The sequence below is a fragment of the Meleagris gallopavo genome, chromosome Z, assembly GCF_905368555.1.
Source record: "Meleagris gallopavo chromosome Z, MGAL_WU_HG_1.1, whole genome shotgun sequence".
Taxonomy (NCBI): Eukaryota; Metazoa; Chordata; class Aves; order Galliformes; family Phasianidae; genus Meleagris; species Meleagris gallopavo.
In genome coordinates, this window is record NC_139435.1 from 9,523,035 (window position 1) to 9,539,968 (window position 16,934).

Genomic DNA, 16,934 nt, shown 5'->3' on the forward strand with positions numbered 1-16,934 from the left:
CCTCCTCTAAGAAAGTGACAACTAGGCAGGTAAGGGAAAACAATGCCATGTTTAGACTCCTACCTCTCATCAAATACCACACAAAAATTAATCTGCTGAGCTAATGGAGATGAACTGATAGGTAACATAGTCACACTTATGAAACATGGTTCACATTTCTGATCTGAGTCCTAAGAAATGATGCAGTTGAAACAGCAGAGAAAAAAAGTAATTCTGCTCCTAAAGCATGGTGGGAATCTGCAGAGGAATAGAGTCAGCATTCTGAGGCGTTAGATTGAAGATATTGTGCTACAGTTCAGTTTGCTAGGGCAAAAGACCAATTTAAGGCTGCAGTAGGCTATTCCTGAATTAAAGCCTCAACATTAACTTTTAATATGGGGAAGCTACGCAGCAACAACAGTTGGTTCATTTCTTCTGTTATGGAGAAAATACCTATAGATTATGTTAGGTCATCTAGTGCAGGGCATGCCATTTCTTATTTCTAATGACCTTAAAACTGCACACCCTGCAGTTAGGTTAGGTGATGACCTAACCTAACCCCACCTTCAAACAGATTGAGATCTCTGTAACATTCACTTTTCCTTTCCTTACATGATATCTCACACATTTTAAATTTCTCATTGGATTTCATTAAAGCAGAAGTGAGTCTGTAGGAGAAAGCATGACTGAATTGCAAGCTCTTTCATGTGAGTTAACACATTTCAGCTAACACTTCACTAAGATAACAGTAGTCTTAGCTTGTAGACCCTTAGAGGGAGAAAGGAACACAATGTGTCTATTTCTTTTCCCCAACTCAGAGGCTACAGCTAGGACTGAACAAATCAGGCAAAGCTAGCAATTCCAAGTTTCATATCTCTGAGTTGATACATACATAAAAGTTCTGCCACTATCCCTTTGCTGAGGCTGTCAGTAGTACCAGGTTCAGTAATGACAACTTAGTCCTGCCCGCATTGCCTCCTAGTAATACAGTTTGCTACAGTACTGCTGCTTTCATGAATTTCAGTGCTACTGTCCTTGCTTGCAGTCAGCAATGCTGGAACAGTGAAGCTAAGTCGATTCTTCTCTGAATTTTCAGTGCTGAAAGTCTGCACAGTGGCTTCTAAAGAATATGAAGTTACGTGGAGACAGAGTACAGAGCTGCAGGATCAAAAATTGGCTGGTATAAATGATTAACTCCTGCACACAATAACATAATCCAAACAGAAGCAAACTCACTTTTCAAAGTAGTTTATTTACACAGAGGATATCAACCACTAGGGCTCGCAGCTTGATTTCCTTCTCTTGTGAAGTTGCTACTAAAGCACAGGAAGATGAAGGTAAACCTTGAGCTTGTGCCCCTGTTATGATCATTTAAGGCTAGGAATAAATCCTGAGCCCTCCCAGGACACCTTCCACCCCTGTGCTCCAGGAGAGCAGCAGGTGTCCTGCCCTGGGATGCGAGCTCACTGCCTGGTGCACAGGCAGCTCACCCCAGGCCCCATCCTGCTGCCCACATGGGACATGCTGGGGGCAGAGCAGGATGCCTGCACGGTGCCCTCAAGGGCCTGCAGCCCGCTGGGCGTCCTCCCGGCACCCCTTCAGCAGCTGGTTGAGCAGCGTCTTCTCGCTGTCACGACGCGGGAGGATGAGCGGTGGGAAGGGGTTCCCCTTCAGCTCGATCACAGCCATCTTGGCACGGTCCAGGCGGTCCCGGTTGGGGATCTGCAGCATGCGGGTGTAGCTGCCGGGGTGCGGCTGGAAGCGAGGCGCCAGCACTTTGAACAGCTTGTGGACGAGGTCTTTCTCCTGCGGGACGGCACGCTCAGCTCCGGGCCAGCGGGACGGGGGCGGTGAGGGGCCGGGCGCCACCTACCGTTAGCCAGAAATCCGCCATGCGCATGGCGCGCTCGTCCGTGTCCCCGCGCTTGGCGTAGTCGATGAGCTGCGGGGAAGAAGCGGGGCACGGCCGTCAGCGCCCCTCAGCCGGCGCTCCCGCCCACCGCGGCCCGGCCCCACCGCTCACCCGCTCCGCGTAGCCTCGCATCTCGTCGGCGCGCGCCCAAGGCGCCTCGATGCGCTCGTGCCGCACCAGCGCCGTCACCAGGTTGCGCAGCAGGTCGAGGCGCGAGCGCGGGCCGTGCCCCAGCCGCCGGTACACGCGCCCGTGCGAGATCGCGGCTACCAGCGAGAGCCGCATCCCGCCGCCCCGCCGCCGCGCTAACCGGAAGGGGGTTCGTCTCGCGCTAGTGACGTCACAGGCGCGACGCAGCCGTCTCACGCGGGCGCGTTGCATGCCGGGAGGTGTAGTCTCAGCGTGGGGCGCGGCACGCCGGCGGCGATGCGCTGTGCCTGAGGTGGTGGAGTCACAATAGGAACCGCAGAGATGTGGCACTGAGGGACACGGGCAGCGGGCGTGGCGGGGTGGGTTGGATGAGAAGCTCTTAGAGGTCTGAATGATTCTATAGCTGTAAGCTGCGTGACCGACAGCGCGGGTAAGACCAGCGGGGCGGCGCTCGTGAGGCCGTGGCGGTACGGAGGTGGGTCCGTGCCTCACGGCCACGAGCACAGAACGCCGTACCCCGGAGCCGCGGCCATGGCTGTGCGCATCGCCTAGCTCCGCTGAAAGGCAGCGTCAGGAGGTGTCCTCCTCCTTTCTCCCAGTCACTGCTGCAAGTGCAAGCAAAACTACATGGAACAAAAGCAACTACCAACAGTGTAAGAAAAAATATCTTTGTTATTACGAATACATCATAAAATCACAATCATTTTATACACATTTTAGTATTTTGTATATAAATAAAGTGAACAGTATAGTTACTGGAATGCGTAATAGGAACAAACATATCGATCTTAAGTGAAATTATCAAATTCTTGGACCCCATCTTTTGTTGCTTCTCTGGGGATTAACATGTTAACTCTGAAATACTTATGGGAAAAATGTTATTCAAACCGGGACCAAAAATAATTCCAGGAATTGTCACAATTCTGTTCACAATCAATTTTCCTCTCCTTTTCCCAGTTTAACCTGACCACGTAAGAATTGTTATGTGTCAGTATTCTAGTTTTGCAAGCAAGACTAATCCTGTACGTCCCTGGAAGGTTTATGTTTTTGTTAAGCCTTTTAACAATCAATATTTCCCCATCACTACAGACTCTTGCAAATGTTTCCATTAAATATATTTCCAATATTAATAAAATAACAAACTCTTTATTATCCTTCTGCTTATAACTTGATGTCTTAACATCAAAATAATATTTCTTTCTAATAAAACTATACATAGTATTTATACGAAACAAAGTTGTCATGTGCGTGAGCCTAGTAATGAAACTGGACATGACTATAGATGTTACTGCATTCTTCTTGGGTTATTACTTTTGGAGCTACAGAGAAATAAATAATTTATAAGCTAATGACTTTCTTCTCTCTGGTAACTGCTTAAAACTGGAGATGACTCTTCTGATCTGTGTCTGTAAAAGTTTGCGTGCGCTTAAGGAAGCTTCTTTTTTGTGAGCTTCTGCATGTGTTTCTCTAGAAACTGTAGTGAAATGGTTCTGATATAATGTGTTATGAAGGTTATCATACAGTTAATGAGAAATAAAATGATAAAGGTGTACACAGAGGTTCTCAGACACAAGGCCGATCCTTCCCAGCCAGCTTTACTCAGAGGAGCTCTCCCTGCTAGAGGCATTCCTCTGTCCTGTGGAGTGAACATGTCCTTACCACAGCATCTTCACCTTGCTGCTGGGACTCAGCCAACAGCACTGTGGGGCAAGGAGTCTGTGGAAAGGAGGTGAGGCACAAACCCAAGTTGCTCTTTCCTTCACCATTTTTATGGAGGAAGCATGTATGCCGGAAAGAAACCGCTCTGGACTGTGAAAAAAAAACATGACGCTGACTACAGAAAGAGAAGTTATTGAGAAAGGCATTCAGAAGGGCATGTAAAAATGTGCCCTATTTTATGCTCTCAAGTTTGTGTGACAGCTTTCTGCACTTACAACAAGCATGTATTTTACCTACTTTTCTGGTGTAGTATCAGAATTTCTCTTCCCTGAATACTTGCACAAGGCAGGGCAATTACTGCATTCCCCTGAATTCAGTTGTCAGACTGCAGGAACTCGTATTTGTATATATTCAGAAAAGAAGAGCTGAGAACTCAAATAAGTGCCTTTTTTTTTTTTTTTTTGTTAGAGCACACCTTCTTGTGTGCAGTGAGCAATAGAATTTAGTCACTGTGGAGGAAGTTTAATTCATTGTTCAATATCTGGTGGTTCAAACAATTGCAGCTTCTAATTCTGTAGTGGAAATCAACCTGGCGCAGCAGGTCATGGGTGGTGATGGTGAACATATGCAAGAGTTAGATAATTTGCAACAGTTACAAATACACAGTTGGACATTTAAGAATTGTACTTATTGCATATTCATAATTTGAATATGAACTACATAATTTGTACCCAGTTGCCTCTTTGAAATTTAGAAAATAATACATACATGCCTCAATTAATGCTGCCTTATAAGTTTCTTTCAGTCTGCTGTATGTAAAAACACCCTTCCTTTGGCCAGAAGTTCCTTCCTCAGGTCTCACTGATATCCCCATTACCTCCTTCATAAGATTACTTGGATCTGCAGCTGCTGGGTGAGGTCCTTTCAGAGGAGAAGCCCAACGACCAGAGAGTGAGAGCACTCATTTTTCCTTAGCTATACCAGTGGCTTAGTCATTGCTGTGTAAATACTGATATGCGTATAGTGTGAAGAGGAATGAAGAACATTAATGTTCTTAAACCTAATGCTCTTGCTTGTGGCATACTGATAGTGAAGAGTTGTGAAACAATTACAGGAATGAAGAAAATCCTCTTAAGATAAAATAACAAAAGGTATGGAAGGTCTAGACAGCCAGCTGTTTATACAACATGACCTGTTCTGGTGGTGTAGGGATTACACCAACTATCTTTTGGCCTAGAATATGGAAGGGGATCCAAAACTTTACAGATTATCTGAAAAGGACCTCCGTATGTTTTTACCAGTATTTATTCTACTAGAACTCTAGAACTTGCAAGCCATGGCAAACATGGCAAAATAAATTCTTCTTTGCATTTGTGATGTGGACAGGACCCAGCACTAAACATCTTGTGGAAGCAGCAGCTACACAGATACAACATTGAAGTTTGGTGCTTAATATACTCCTTTATCTTCTCAGCATGGCAAAGTCCTCAGCAGCTGAGAAAATCCCCATAAAAAAGTTAACATACATCATCCACGAGGTATGATCTAACTTGCGCATCCCGTTTTCCAGTGTAAAAAAAAGGCACTCCCTTTCATCCCTCTTCACAAATACAGGATGCCATGTGCAGTACCTCACCTTAACTATACTTGTACCATGTGAAACGTTTTGTCATGTGCACTCCTGCACCTACCCACACTCCTCATATACCCAGCCAAACACACTGCAACTCTTATGTTCCAGTTCTGTGAATGCCATTTAGGTTGCTCTCATGCAGCAAAGGAACAAAACAGATGGAAGCTCTTTGCAAACGAGGCCTCTCTCTGGTCTCAGTTTTACTTGGATCAAGTAAAATTGAGTTAGCATTTCACCAAGGAAAATAAGCACCTGCAGGAGGTCAGAATCTCGACTTTCTGCAAGGTTGAGATATTTGTGCTTGCCAATAAGCCAACTTGATTGACATGTGCTTGCTTTTCCTGCTTTATCCCTATTCTTTTGCTCATCTATGTGAAAATGTATCCAGAATGAACCTGCTGAGAAAGAGAACTGGGTTTCACACTGAGCAGTGAAAGAACGGTAAGGGAAAAGTATTGTTAGTTTAGGACAAGGACGTCTTCTTGACTGTCTTTGTACAATTCTCTATTAACTGCAAGCCACATAATTCCTTGATCAACAAGCATCACTGCTTCATCTTAATTTCTTTTTCTGTCATGGTGAAGCATAACAGAAGGAGACTCCTGGCCTCTGCTTGAAACAGAGATCCACTTTTCACATTCTCCTAAGCTTGGGGACACTAGCTGGAGACTTGTGTTCAGTGGAATAATTCATTTACATGTGTAAAGTAAATGTGAACCTAGGCTTTCATGACTGATGTCTTTCGGGGATGATGTTCAGCTACCTCTCTCACCTCTCTACCCCTCGCAAAATTTAGGTACTGGGTCATTTGGACACAGAACCACAGGTAGGCAGATGAGATGCTGTTGTCTGCCCCACTAGCTAGCTCTTGCCTGATTCATGCTAGCCCTATACATTAAGAAGGTTTTCCTGATAAACTACATACAATGCACAGTGCAGGCTTGAAGGTATAGAATTACTGCAAGGAGGCCATCATGAACTGGGAAAGCAACAGTACAGGCAGCAAGGTTAGGGAAAAGCAAAGAGAAAGATGGGAAATAATCTATATATATTTTACATTGTCAGTGCATTTTTATGACAAAGATCTCTAGAGGGGCTCTATCTTTCAGTAGGCATAGCTAAGGATGGGCTGCCTTCTGTATCCTGGAGTCTCTGGGTGCTGCCCGTGGTTTGTAGTCTTCTCCAGATCCAAAATCTACTGTGTCATGATAGTTTGTAAATTCCTGAGGTAATGGAAACTCCTCTGTTGATGAATGAGTCCTCCGTCCAAACACTCTCTCCTGCAGCTCTGCGATGTCATTTCTGATGTCTGCCATCATCAGCAATAGGAAGTCAAACGAACCTGGTGGGCCCTGCAGTCACAAGGCATGGTCATTTCGTATTTAAGTTTTCAAATGAGTTGATATAACTACCCTTGCAGGGGTAATTCACTATAATACTGTTTCATATCTACTGACAGAAATTAAACATCCCTTTCTGAATCCACCTGCTCAGGAAATGGTTTTCAAAAAGTGAAGTTGTGTATGTGTTTTTTGTTTTTTGTTTTTTTTCCAGACAGAGCCTGGAAAAGAGGATAGAAGTACTGGTTCCTCTTATTCTTATTAAACTGATAGACTAATTAAAAATTCTTTGGGGAGTGCTGATGTTTGGAAGATAGCTTTCAGTATATTATCCCCACTGTTGTCTAGTACTTACTATGTTCATTGGTAATTATGATGTAGAGAGTATCTACCTGTTTCTAGCTAATTTCAGAATATCATTGTTTCTTTTTAGCTGACTTCACACAGTAGACTACACTCTTCAATACTGAGGATAGTTTGCTGCACACTTCTAAAAATCCATTTCATCAAAAGACCATGTCAAACAACATCTTAATCAATTTCACTTAAAAACAGATTATATACACCTCATCCTTCTCTTGATGATTTGCTCAATGCCTACAGCTTGCCATGTTCCAGATAGAGATGAGAGGCAGGATTTTAAAATGTTTCAGAGCTCACATTCCCATGAGTGTTGGCTGAACTGTGCTCACTAGCATTCTGCATGTATTCTCATGCCTTTCCCAGCTAACACGTCCCACTGCTTACTGCCTTCAGTGTAGCATCCAATGAAGATGCAGGTGTGCAGGCAACAGGCTTGGAAGAAAACTGGAAATCACTTTCTTTCCAATGGCCTTTTCTCTGCATATAAACTGTAATTCACTGTAATTTTGACAAAGGAGAAGTTTATCTTCCTTTTGGCTGGTCTGCTGGTAGTCAGCATCACTGCTGTAGAAACGCTTGTTGTGAGTGATACTTACAGGTATCCCTTTTGGTCCTGGTGCACCTCGCTCCCCCTGTAATCAATACCACCTCAGTTAAGTTGCTGTGACAAAAGGAAACCAAAAAATCAAAGTTTACCTGTGCAGACTCCCTTACTGGCTAGATGAAAAATCTAGCTAGATGAAAAATCATCAGCTTACTTTATTAACTTTGCTTGCTCAGAGAAATAAAACAAAGTGTAGTGGGAACAAGTATACCAAGAAAAACTAGGAATATACCATAAAGAACACAGGAAATTTGCACCCGCTCTAGCAGGAGCAGAGTTGGATGCTTTCTGATGTTTCTCCTGGATGGTAAACAAACCTGTTCACTGGAGAAAATCAAAAAGAACAGTGTAATGAAATGGGCTAAAGAAAAAATGTTTCTTCTACGAAAAGCCAAAATAGTTGCAGAGAAAGGAAAAAAAGCTGCTTGATAGCCAACAGGCTATTATTTTTAAGACTTCAGGAGTGGGAAGGACAGAATTGCATGAGAAAGACACAAAGGGATAGGACAACAGAGTATTTTCAGTTTAGCAAAGGAAATGAGATGGTAAAAGACGGCAAGTGTATAGACAGCATCTAACTAGCCTGCACTTCACAAGGTACATTGTGCCTCTTCTCACCTTGCTACCATCTCTCCCTGGTGCTCCAGGTGGGCCCTGCAACAGAAAACAAAGTGTTCACAAGAACATGATTGGTTGCAGGCCTAAGCTCAATCATACAGTGCATGAGAGGAGGTGAGAATACTGACCACGGGGCCCCGTCTGCCCTGTTTAATGTGGGATATATCTGGAGATGGGCCCATAGGTCCCATTGATCCCCGTGGGCCTGGCTGTCCAGGTGGTCCAGGTGACCCAGGAACTCCTTGACTTCCTTTTGGTCCTGGTGCCCCTGCAATTGACAGCAAAGGTTATCTGCCAGGGAAAGCCTTCAGCATGCTTCATCAGCACTTGCAGTGGAGATGGGCTATTTTTTGAACCACACGATTGACTGATTACTTTAACATACCCAAACCCACAATGTAACCAACACAGAAGTCATTTTAGATAACATCACTCCTTGTCACAGTAACTACAAGCAGTCTTAACAAGGCAATGAAATCCTGTGTATTAAAAAAAAATAAAAAATAAAAAATAATCCAAAGAACAACAACAAAACCAACCAACAACCCAACAACAACAACAAAAACATACACACAAAAAACCCAAACAAACAACATCAACAAAAAGCAAACAGAAAATAACACAAGATTGCCACTGCCAAGTGGCTGGTGACACACACCAGGGATGAAAAGAAAAGCAGAAAAGTCTCATTTTCACACAATGAAGAAAAGGGGAAAAAAACAAGTCACATCTCAGAATCATCTCATAAAAAGAAAAGCTCAGAAAACTCATGGAGATGTTGGGTCAAAGCCACCTATACGACTGGCACAGAAGCAAACCCTTTTCAGCAGTGATTTACAAGTCTCTTTTTCACAGTATGGCAGCCAAGATATTAAGGCAAGAAAAGCTCTGTTCTTGGATTTTGCTTTATACCCTTTTCGCTTCTGCTGGCTCAGCAGAAAATGCTAGTTTTTAGCAGGCACCCGGGCAACAAAGTAGAGGTTTAGATCAAGAGAACACTGTGGAAAGCCAAACAGAAAATAAGGCATCTAAAAGAACATTTGCACTGAATAAAAGTTCATTAAAGTGTCATTGGCAGAAGTGCTTTGTAATTAGAGAGGAAAGCACTTTCCTGCATACTGAAGTCATGTGAAAGACCCAAGAAATGAAAGGCATAGAGAAAAAAAGGGTTCATAAGGACAGAATATTCACAACTAGGGTTTTCACAAGGAGTAAGTTCAGCGATGAACACCTCAGACTGCTGCTCAAGTCTTGGCATGCTGCTGGTAATGGCAGAGCAGGGGAGGTCAGCGGAGATGAAGAGAGAATTCTACAGTACCTTGGACAGCTCAGTGATGGGAACCAGATGGAAGACATGCAGAGCCAGCCTACGATAGAGAGATTGCAAGACGGTGTGCCATACGTTTCAGAGGCTGACACAGAATCTCTAACCACATTGTCCTGCCATTTATGTTATAGCGAAGACTGAGGATACTCATCCTCCAAGAAAATGAGATGGAAACTCAAAAAAAAAAAAAAAAAAAGACTGCAAAAGTGGGGACAAATGATGGGCAGTTCTGCATGTAGAGAATCAAACCTGGCAAGGAATATCAGCTAGTCCTTGGTAAGAGTATTCCATGAACTCAGAACAGTACTAAAATTCCCTGCATTTAATGCTAGCCCAAAATCAGATTTGCATTCAACAGTTAGCAAAACTTTAAATACCACTGCAGGTTGCAGGATGTCTAGCTTAAATTAGAGAATTAGGAACTCTGCTTTTCTCATTGCTTCACCCTATACCTTATAAAAATGAAGGTAAGAGTGTAGTTTTGCTTTTCAGGTTTCTTTGAATTCCAAGCACAACATAAAATCAAGAAATTAATCCTTGCAAAACCAGACAAGGAAAAATAAAACATTTGGCACAAACTCCCACAGACTGAAAGCAGATCTTCTGCTCTGTTAACAATCTAAAATAATGGGTATTTCTGAAATGTAATGCAGGATGCTTAAGACAGAGTTAAGAAATGGGGAATGAGAAGTGAAGCAGGTGAAATATCGTAGGGAGAGGGAGAAAATTAACACATACAGAACAAAACCAGCTTTGCATACCAAGAAATACGTGGAAACGAGGAAATAGAAGGGACTGTTGTTAGACAGTTGGCAGAGGATGACTGAATAATGACCAGCGTGTTTTTCAATTTATTACAAATTAAAATATAATCATACTAATCACAATACGTAACACATGAAGTCCTGTTATACTGGAAGACTGAAGTTTATTATTTTTTCTCATGGCAGTAATTCATACCCACATCCCTCTGGTCTGTGTCTTACCTGGAGGACCTTGTTGGCCAGGCTGTCCCGGCGGGCCAGGGATATATGCGTTAGATGCAAGCACTTTTTCACCAGTGATTTGCTTGCTAAGATCAGCAGCATTATTTGGTAGCAAAGCAACCTGTCAAAAGCAAAAATCAACGTAAGATCTCCATTCTTAAGCTGGATAAATAGCACTCTTGATTAAGCTTTCATGAGGACAAATAGCATATTTATGAACTTTAGGAAAAATTGTAAAATATTTATTGATAACCGTATTTATACTAAAACTGATTGGCAGCCTTAGTCAGGATTACACTTCACATGATATCAAGCAACTTAACACAGGGAGAAAAGAAAATGCAACCATTATTCCCTGATAGCAATAAAAGAAATCAGTTCTGCAGCTAATTTATTAGGGCACACCAACAGCACATGGCTGTGCAGATGAATTGCCCAATATAGGAGCACAGGACCTGAGACCTGGATGGGAGATCCTGGAGATTATTTACACTTCCTGCATCACATACCAAGGATTGGAAGATACCATATGAAAAACATGATTCCATTTGATTTTAAGGCATTTATACATTCTGGTACTTTACTTCTCCTTGAGATGCGGAGTCAGCATCTTGTTAGTAACCCTGATGTTACCTATAAGGCTGTTCACCTTCCAAGTCATCACGGAAATACTGCAAGTCTACCCAAATGGAGGACAGAAGCAATTCAGGAGAGACATAGCAAAAAGCTGTGAAAAACTGAAGTCTGATAACTGCTTGGCATTTCTCAGAAAAGTTCTTTTTCCTTATTTGAGTTCCCTTCTGTTCTATTTTCTTTGCTTTTTCAGGCCGACATCTGCTCAGATATTTAAATTTGAATTGCTGCACAGGCCCCTAACTTCTCAGCGGTTTCAATGGGAGATCAAAATGTTTTGTGGATCTGGCCTTGTAATCACACTGTTTGACCCACTGGAGCTTGCATCTGCTCTGAATAAAGACACAAGGCAAAAGCAAGTAAGAATGTAAGGAAAACTCCATACTGTGGCTTAAAATGTCACTAACCATTAAATATCAATTCCTGCTTGCCCAGATTGAATGTATTTAATAATGAAACATATTTAAAAATATTCTGCAAATGCTTAGTGTCTCCAGAGGAAGCTGAGGGGAGATGATAAGCCAGAAGGCTGGTCTACAGTGAGAAGCTTATTAATGCTGAATGGGCTGCATGTGGAGTGGGGAATTTTGCTCTGCCAATCAGAACTGAGGAGCTGTTTCAGCAGGATCAGGATAGATCTACCCATGGGTCATCTTTGTTGCTTCCCTGAATAAATTTGGCTCACTGGATTCCGTAATGTTTGCATAGGAGAGGAGCATCAGCTAATATGTGTAACTCCTGCAGTCTGCTAGTGCTTTTAATCAGTTGTTTGAAATCCCCTGCACTGTTCTCAGGACTCCTCCTCACGTAATTATTTGATATATACCCTCCTGCCCTTCACACAAGCTTCATGTTCGTAAAGCACTGAAAAAAATAGTAGTGCTATGCACTTGCAACACCCAGTATATGTGGGCAAATTTATTTTGGCAAACAAGTTATTAGTGAATGGAAGCACACTGAAGAGCAGCCAGTGCGCTTGCAGTTTAAGACTGAATCCATCAGAACAGTTCTGAAGGAAGAAAAAGTAAGGAAAGAACACTGGAAATGCAGAGCTCCCAGTGGCACTTCATAAACAATGGGATACAAAATATGATGAGAGAAATACAAGGGTTTAGCAGCCATTCCTGACGTGTGCTTTGGAAAGCATTGCTGCTCCAAAGGCAAAGTGAGTGCTCTGAATATAAATTAAGCAACAAAATGAAAGCCTGACAGGAATCTCACGTGCTCCCTCCTCCCCTCTGGAAATCAAGCACTTCACAGAAGCACCACAGGGTGGTGATTTAGCATGCCTGCTGCTCTGGTGTTGGCCTTTTGCACTGTCATGTTGGATTTTCAACAGCAGAACGTTTTCTTCATTTACCAATGGCTCTGTCTGCTGACAAGCTTTGGTCAGCACACTACAAATATGAGAACCTGACAGCACTGTATTTTTGAGGCAGTTTTTAAACGAGAATATTTTTGCTGTCATCAATGAAGCTCAAACAGGTGAGGAGCACTTCATTCTTCCAGACCTCCTCACCAGGAACACTTATTCAAATTGAAGAAAAAGCGAATGTTGCTCCATTGAGTATCTTATTAATGGATCTTCTCTTCAGAGCTTGGGCCCACCTGACGGAGCTGCTAGTTACCGCACAGCCCCTGCTGTGAACAGCTCTTCAGATTATATTGCAAATGGCCAGCCTGGATTAAAAAGATGCGACTCATCATGAAGGAGATTTGGAAGTGTATTCTTTTCTGTTGCATAAATAAAATACTGGCTTGTTCCTGCCAGCAAGGCTGTTTTAACAATAACAGTTTAAAAAAAGATCACATAGCTGCTGTGAAAGCATCTACACATGCTTCCCCACTGAGTCAGCTGGACTTAGGCACACACTGGGAATGCCAAAATACCCAAGATCTGGTCTAGCTCATTGCTCTTTGATACCTTCTGGACAGAAAATGGCTGTTACATGCACTACGGCCAAACCATGTGTTTTTTATATTGACTCACATCCTCTCAGAGGCTGGCTATACTCACTAGCCTAATTTCTGTTTCACCTTTTAACTCCACGAGCATCTTGATCCAGAGTGACCTTGGCTTTTTCCCTCCACAGCTCCAAATCTCAGTGGCCCTTGAGAAATATTTTTCCACATGCGTGCAAATATTAGTGAGGGACTACTTTAAAGAAAGACAGTGCTAGAGATAAGATCCCATATATTCAGTGTTGAATATTCATGTGGAATGTTGGGTAGTTTCTAGATCTGTGTTCTATGTGACTCTGGTAGTGCTTCTTTGTAAGAGTGTTATGGAATTCTATCAGTGATTTCTAATTAAGATTTTTAAATATATCTGTTCCTTAGGATCTAGCCATGCCCCAACTCCAAGAACTCAACTGCTTACTTGATTTCTTAAAAAACTGACTGTGTGTCAGTATGTCAGCATGTCCCCTGCTTTTCCAGCTTTCTGCTTTTTCTCCTTCCTACAAGGCCTGAGATCAGTCTAGATCTGCTCACAGCCCTCTAGTAAATCAGGAGATCAGTGCAGCCTACTTGGTAACCACGTAAGTAGAATTTCTGTACTTGATCCACGAACTACTCTCATGTTGGATCTGGAATCAGTGCTGCAATCCTCGGAGAAGCTGCTGGTGACATCAACCACCTCCTTTAACCTAACAGTTTGTGCACACTCCAGGGGCTGCAGTGACATGAGTTCAATTCCCTCTTTTCCTAAGAAGACCCAAAACCAAACCTTCAACCTCCAGAAGCACATTCCAATTCCCAGATGTAGCATTTGCTGGACTGCATCCTTCTGAGACTCTTCTGCTACACATAATTTGATGTGAAGTTTGTAAAATCAAAATCTTTAACCACAGGAATAAAGACCAAAGAGTTATTCCCATAAATTGTCTGTCTGGCTGCCAGTAATGAATTTTTATGTACAAAACAGAAAGCTTCAACCGCAGATACTGCGAGATGGCCACAGGGAGCTGTTAGTGAAACGCAGAAGTTTTGTGTCTCATTGGGCAGAGGAGCAGCGTGAGGCCAGATCTCCTCTCTGTGTGGGTAAAAGCTCTGTGTGGGGCAGTGTAAGAGATGCTGAAGGCATCTAAGGATCATCTCTTCCTGCTCAGCATGAGGTACAGCTCAGTGGTCTTTCTCTGAGGATGCCAAATTTATCAAGTCCCACAGGGAAAATACTTGGGTAAAATTTAGTCTATGTACTATGACAGGAATTAGCATTAAGGCACGGCTACAAGTGCAACAAGTGCACGCAGCAACAGAGTGTGCCAGGCTCTCAGGACACAGGCTCCTAATGCTGGGAGTTAGACACACGAAACTTTCCATTAATCCAGGCGATTCGTTTCCACGCATTCTTGCAGCAAACGAGTTGGCCAACAGCGTGGTCCCAGCGCTCAGGCAGCTGCGAGCTGCTCAGCCTCCCATTGATGGAGACAGGCGCTCCGCAGTGCGGCTCCGCTGTGTCCTGCTCGCTGTCCACTAGCAGGAGCCGTCTGAAAACCAGAATGTCTTCCACGTGCAAAATTCTGTCACTTTCCACGTTTGTCTTCATACGGGTTCATAAGGAAAGCAAGTTTTTTGGTTTGGTTTTGTTTTTTTTTTTTTCTGAGATTTTTGAAATAAAGAATATGTCACACTTCAGTATAATTAATTTTAGTGAGGTAGATTCCTTTCTCCCTAATGCAAATTACAGAATAAAATAAAATAACATTAAATTCAGCAGGTGAATATACCAATTCATGTTTTGATGCAGTGAAATTAATTGAGCAGCTTGGCTGAAATGATGACAACCTGCCAAGATGGACTGCTTACACTGTCCCTGCAGAGCATTTCCATTTCAGAGAAGTTGAATATTTGGAGGAAGTGTCACCAGAAAAGACATCTGCACCCGTGTACTTGGTTCTCCAAACCTTGAGTATCTGCATTCTTTAAATCCTAACAAAATGCAGAAGGAGGTCACATACAGGAGCAGATAAAGTTAAAGGTCAGGGGAAGTTTTTGTGTGCAATGTAATCAACTAAAAACTCATGGCTGAGGCTTTTTTTTTGTAACAACCAAAGCTGATGTGTGTGCTAGTGATGTTTTATGTCTAGCCACACCCCTCCTTTTTGGCAAGCATCCTGTATCAACAACTTGGTAGTGCAAAATCGTATTCTCCCACGTTCCCTCATCAGCAGAATGTCTTGCACTTACATATACTTGGGGTGGATCAAGTCCAAAATCCTGTGCATTCAGAATGAATGAAAAACTGAGGACAGTGCATCTTGCCAAGAAACCTGGGCTCACGTTGCAACAGGTTTTGCCAGATCCTGTTACCATGAGCGTGGTTAGTAATCTGCTTACAAGCAGTGCAGAAGCATAAGGAAGAGATGCTCTTCCTATGCAATTTTAAAACATCATCTTCAAGGGCAAAAGTGCGACGTGGTAGTGACAGTTCAAAACACTTAAATTTATACTCAGCTGTCATAAAACATGCAGGTCTGGTAACACGACTGATCAACGTTCATACCTTTTGCTTCAGTTGTAAAACCGTCTGCTTTATTTGATGAAATTCCTTACAAGAGGCACAGCATGTCCCTGGTTTCGCCACGTTTTCAGATTTCTCAGAAAGTCCAGCTGAAAGAAAGCAGTTTCCAATACAAATATAAAGATCCAACGAAAAGAAGTTCATAAAGTAATTGCAAAAGCAACTGGAGTCTGAAAGGTCATTGCATTCCCCCAGACTGTGAAAAGAAGAGGCAATCTCACCATTATTAATGCCTTGACTGTGAGTAGCTATGTAAGGCTGAAAAATTTTTCAGGGACAGCTCTGAGCTCATTTTTAAAGCAGCTGTTTCCAGTTAACAGTCACCGAAGTATTTATTTTTTTAATACCTGAAAAAGTTTACACCCGTTCTTTTATCTTTGCATTCAGGGCAGATCGTTCCTACAGGTCTGTCTGGATTTACAGTGCCCTGAAGGAGCAAATTTTCATATGCTATAAATCACTGTATAACTCCTCACAATGTGGTCATTTCACTCACTTAGCACATACTGCTCTTTATCATCACTGCTTTCTCCCCACGTGACGGGAGATTGGAACTGAGAGCAATGATAAGGATTTAAATCCACTAGTGAGAATGGGTCACACCAGTTATATGACATAAGAATGGGATCTTTTCAAGAATCCTTGAAATGATTTGAACTGTAAAAGATGTTGCAAATGCTTTTTTGTATGTGTCCTTTTCCTGGTCCCATACTCAATGAATCACTTCTGCATCATAAACAAACAAGCTTGTTTTGACAGATGTCCACTGAAAGAGAAACATGGTTTCCAAAACACATACTTGCAAACTCCAGATAAGCATTTTTTCTTACACACACAGTTGCTGAGAAGCATAAAGTACACAGAGGCTCTGCATGTGATGTGTGGCCTTGTACAACGTCTCCAGTAAGGGTTATTGGACACGTTGGAACACTGATCCCTCAGAGCATGCTTTGTAATGGAAAAGCTGCAGGTTCTCCTGGATAAAGCTAGTAAGTCTTCAGAAAGTATCAACTAGAATGTACTTAACTATTGTGCTACATTCATCATGTCAGCTTTAACACCCTTCATCTCTTCCTAACTGTGTACTGATTATGAAAAAGTTTGCATCGTTTTCAATGCAAGCAGAATTTTCTAATACTAAATATGCCATGTTCTACTTGACTTTAAATGTTTACAGTGTCCAGTAGTGGACACTACACCCATCA

At 42.6% G+C, this 16,934-nt stretch overlaps 2 protein-coding genes across 2 annotated transcripts in view; both read right to left on the minus strand.

Moving 5' to 3' along the window:
• Positions 1-1,211: 1,211 nt before the first annotated feature.
• Positions 1,212-2,241, minus strand: MRPL17 (mitochondrial ribosomal protein L17). Its single transcript, XM_085212607.1, has 3 exons — positions 2,003-2,241; positions 1,853-1,921; positions 1,212-1,785 (listed from the first exon to the last, which is right to left on the minus strand). The coding sequence occupies exons 1-3, from the start codon at positions 2,174-2,176 to the stop codon at positions 1,537-1,539; spliced, it is 492 nt and encodes a 163-aa protein (XP_085068733.1). The 5' UTR covers positions 2,177-2,241; the 3' UTR covers positions 1,212-1,536.
• Positions 2,242-2,693: 452 nt separating this feature from the next.
• CCBE1 (collagen and calcium binding EGF domains 1) overlaps positions 2,694-16,934 on the minus strand; it is a 90,202-nt gene continuing 75,961 nt past the window's right edge. The window contains exons 6-11 of the mRNA XM_085212604.1: positions 15,712-15,818; positions 10,572-10,692; positions 8,387-8,526; positions 8,259-8,294; positions 7,633-7,668; positions 2,694-6,685 (exon numbers count right to left, since the gene is read on the minus strand). Of these exons, the coding sequence (XP_085068730.1) occupies positions 6,452-6,685; positions 7,633-7,668; positions 8,259-8,294; positions 8,387-8,526; positions 10,572-10,692; positions 15,712-15,818 (674 nt within the window). The 3' untranslated portion in view covers positions 2,694-6,451. The remainder of the gene's footprint in view (positions 6,686-7,632; positions 7,669-8,258; positions 8,295-8,386; positions 8,527-10,571; positions 10,693-15,711; positions 15,819-16,934) is intronic.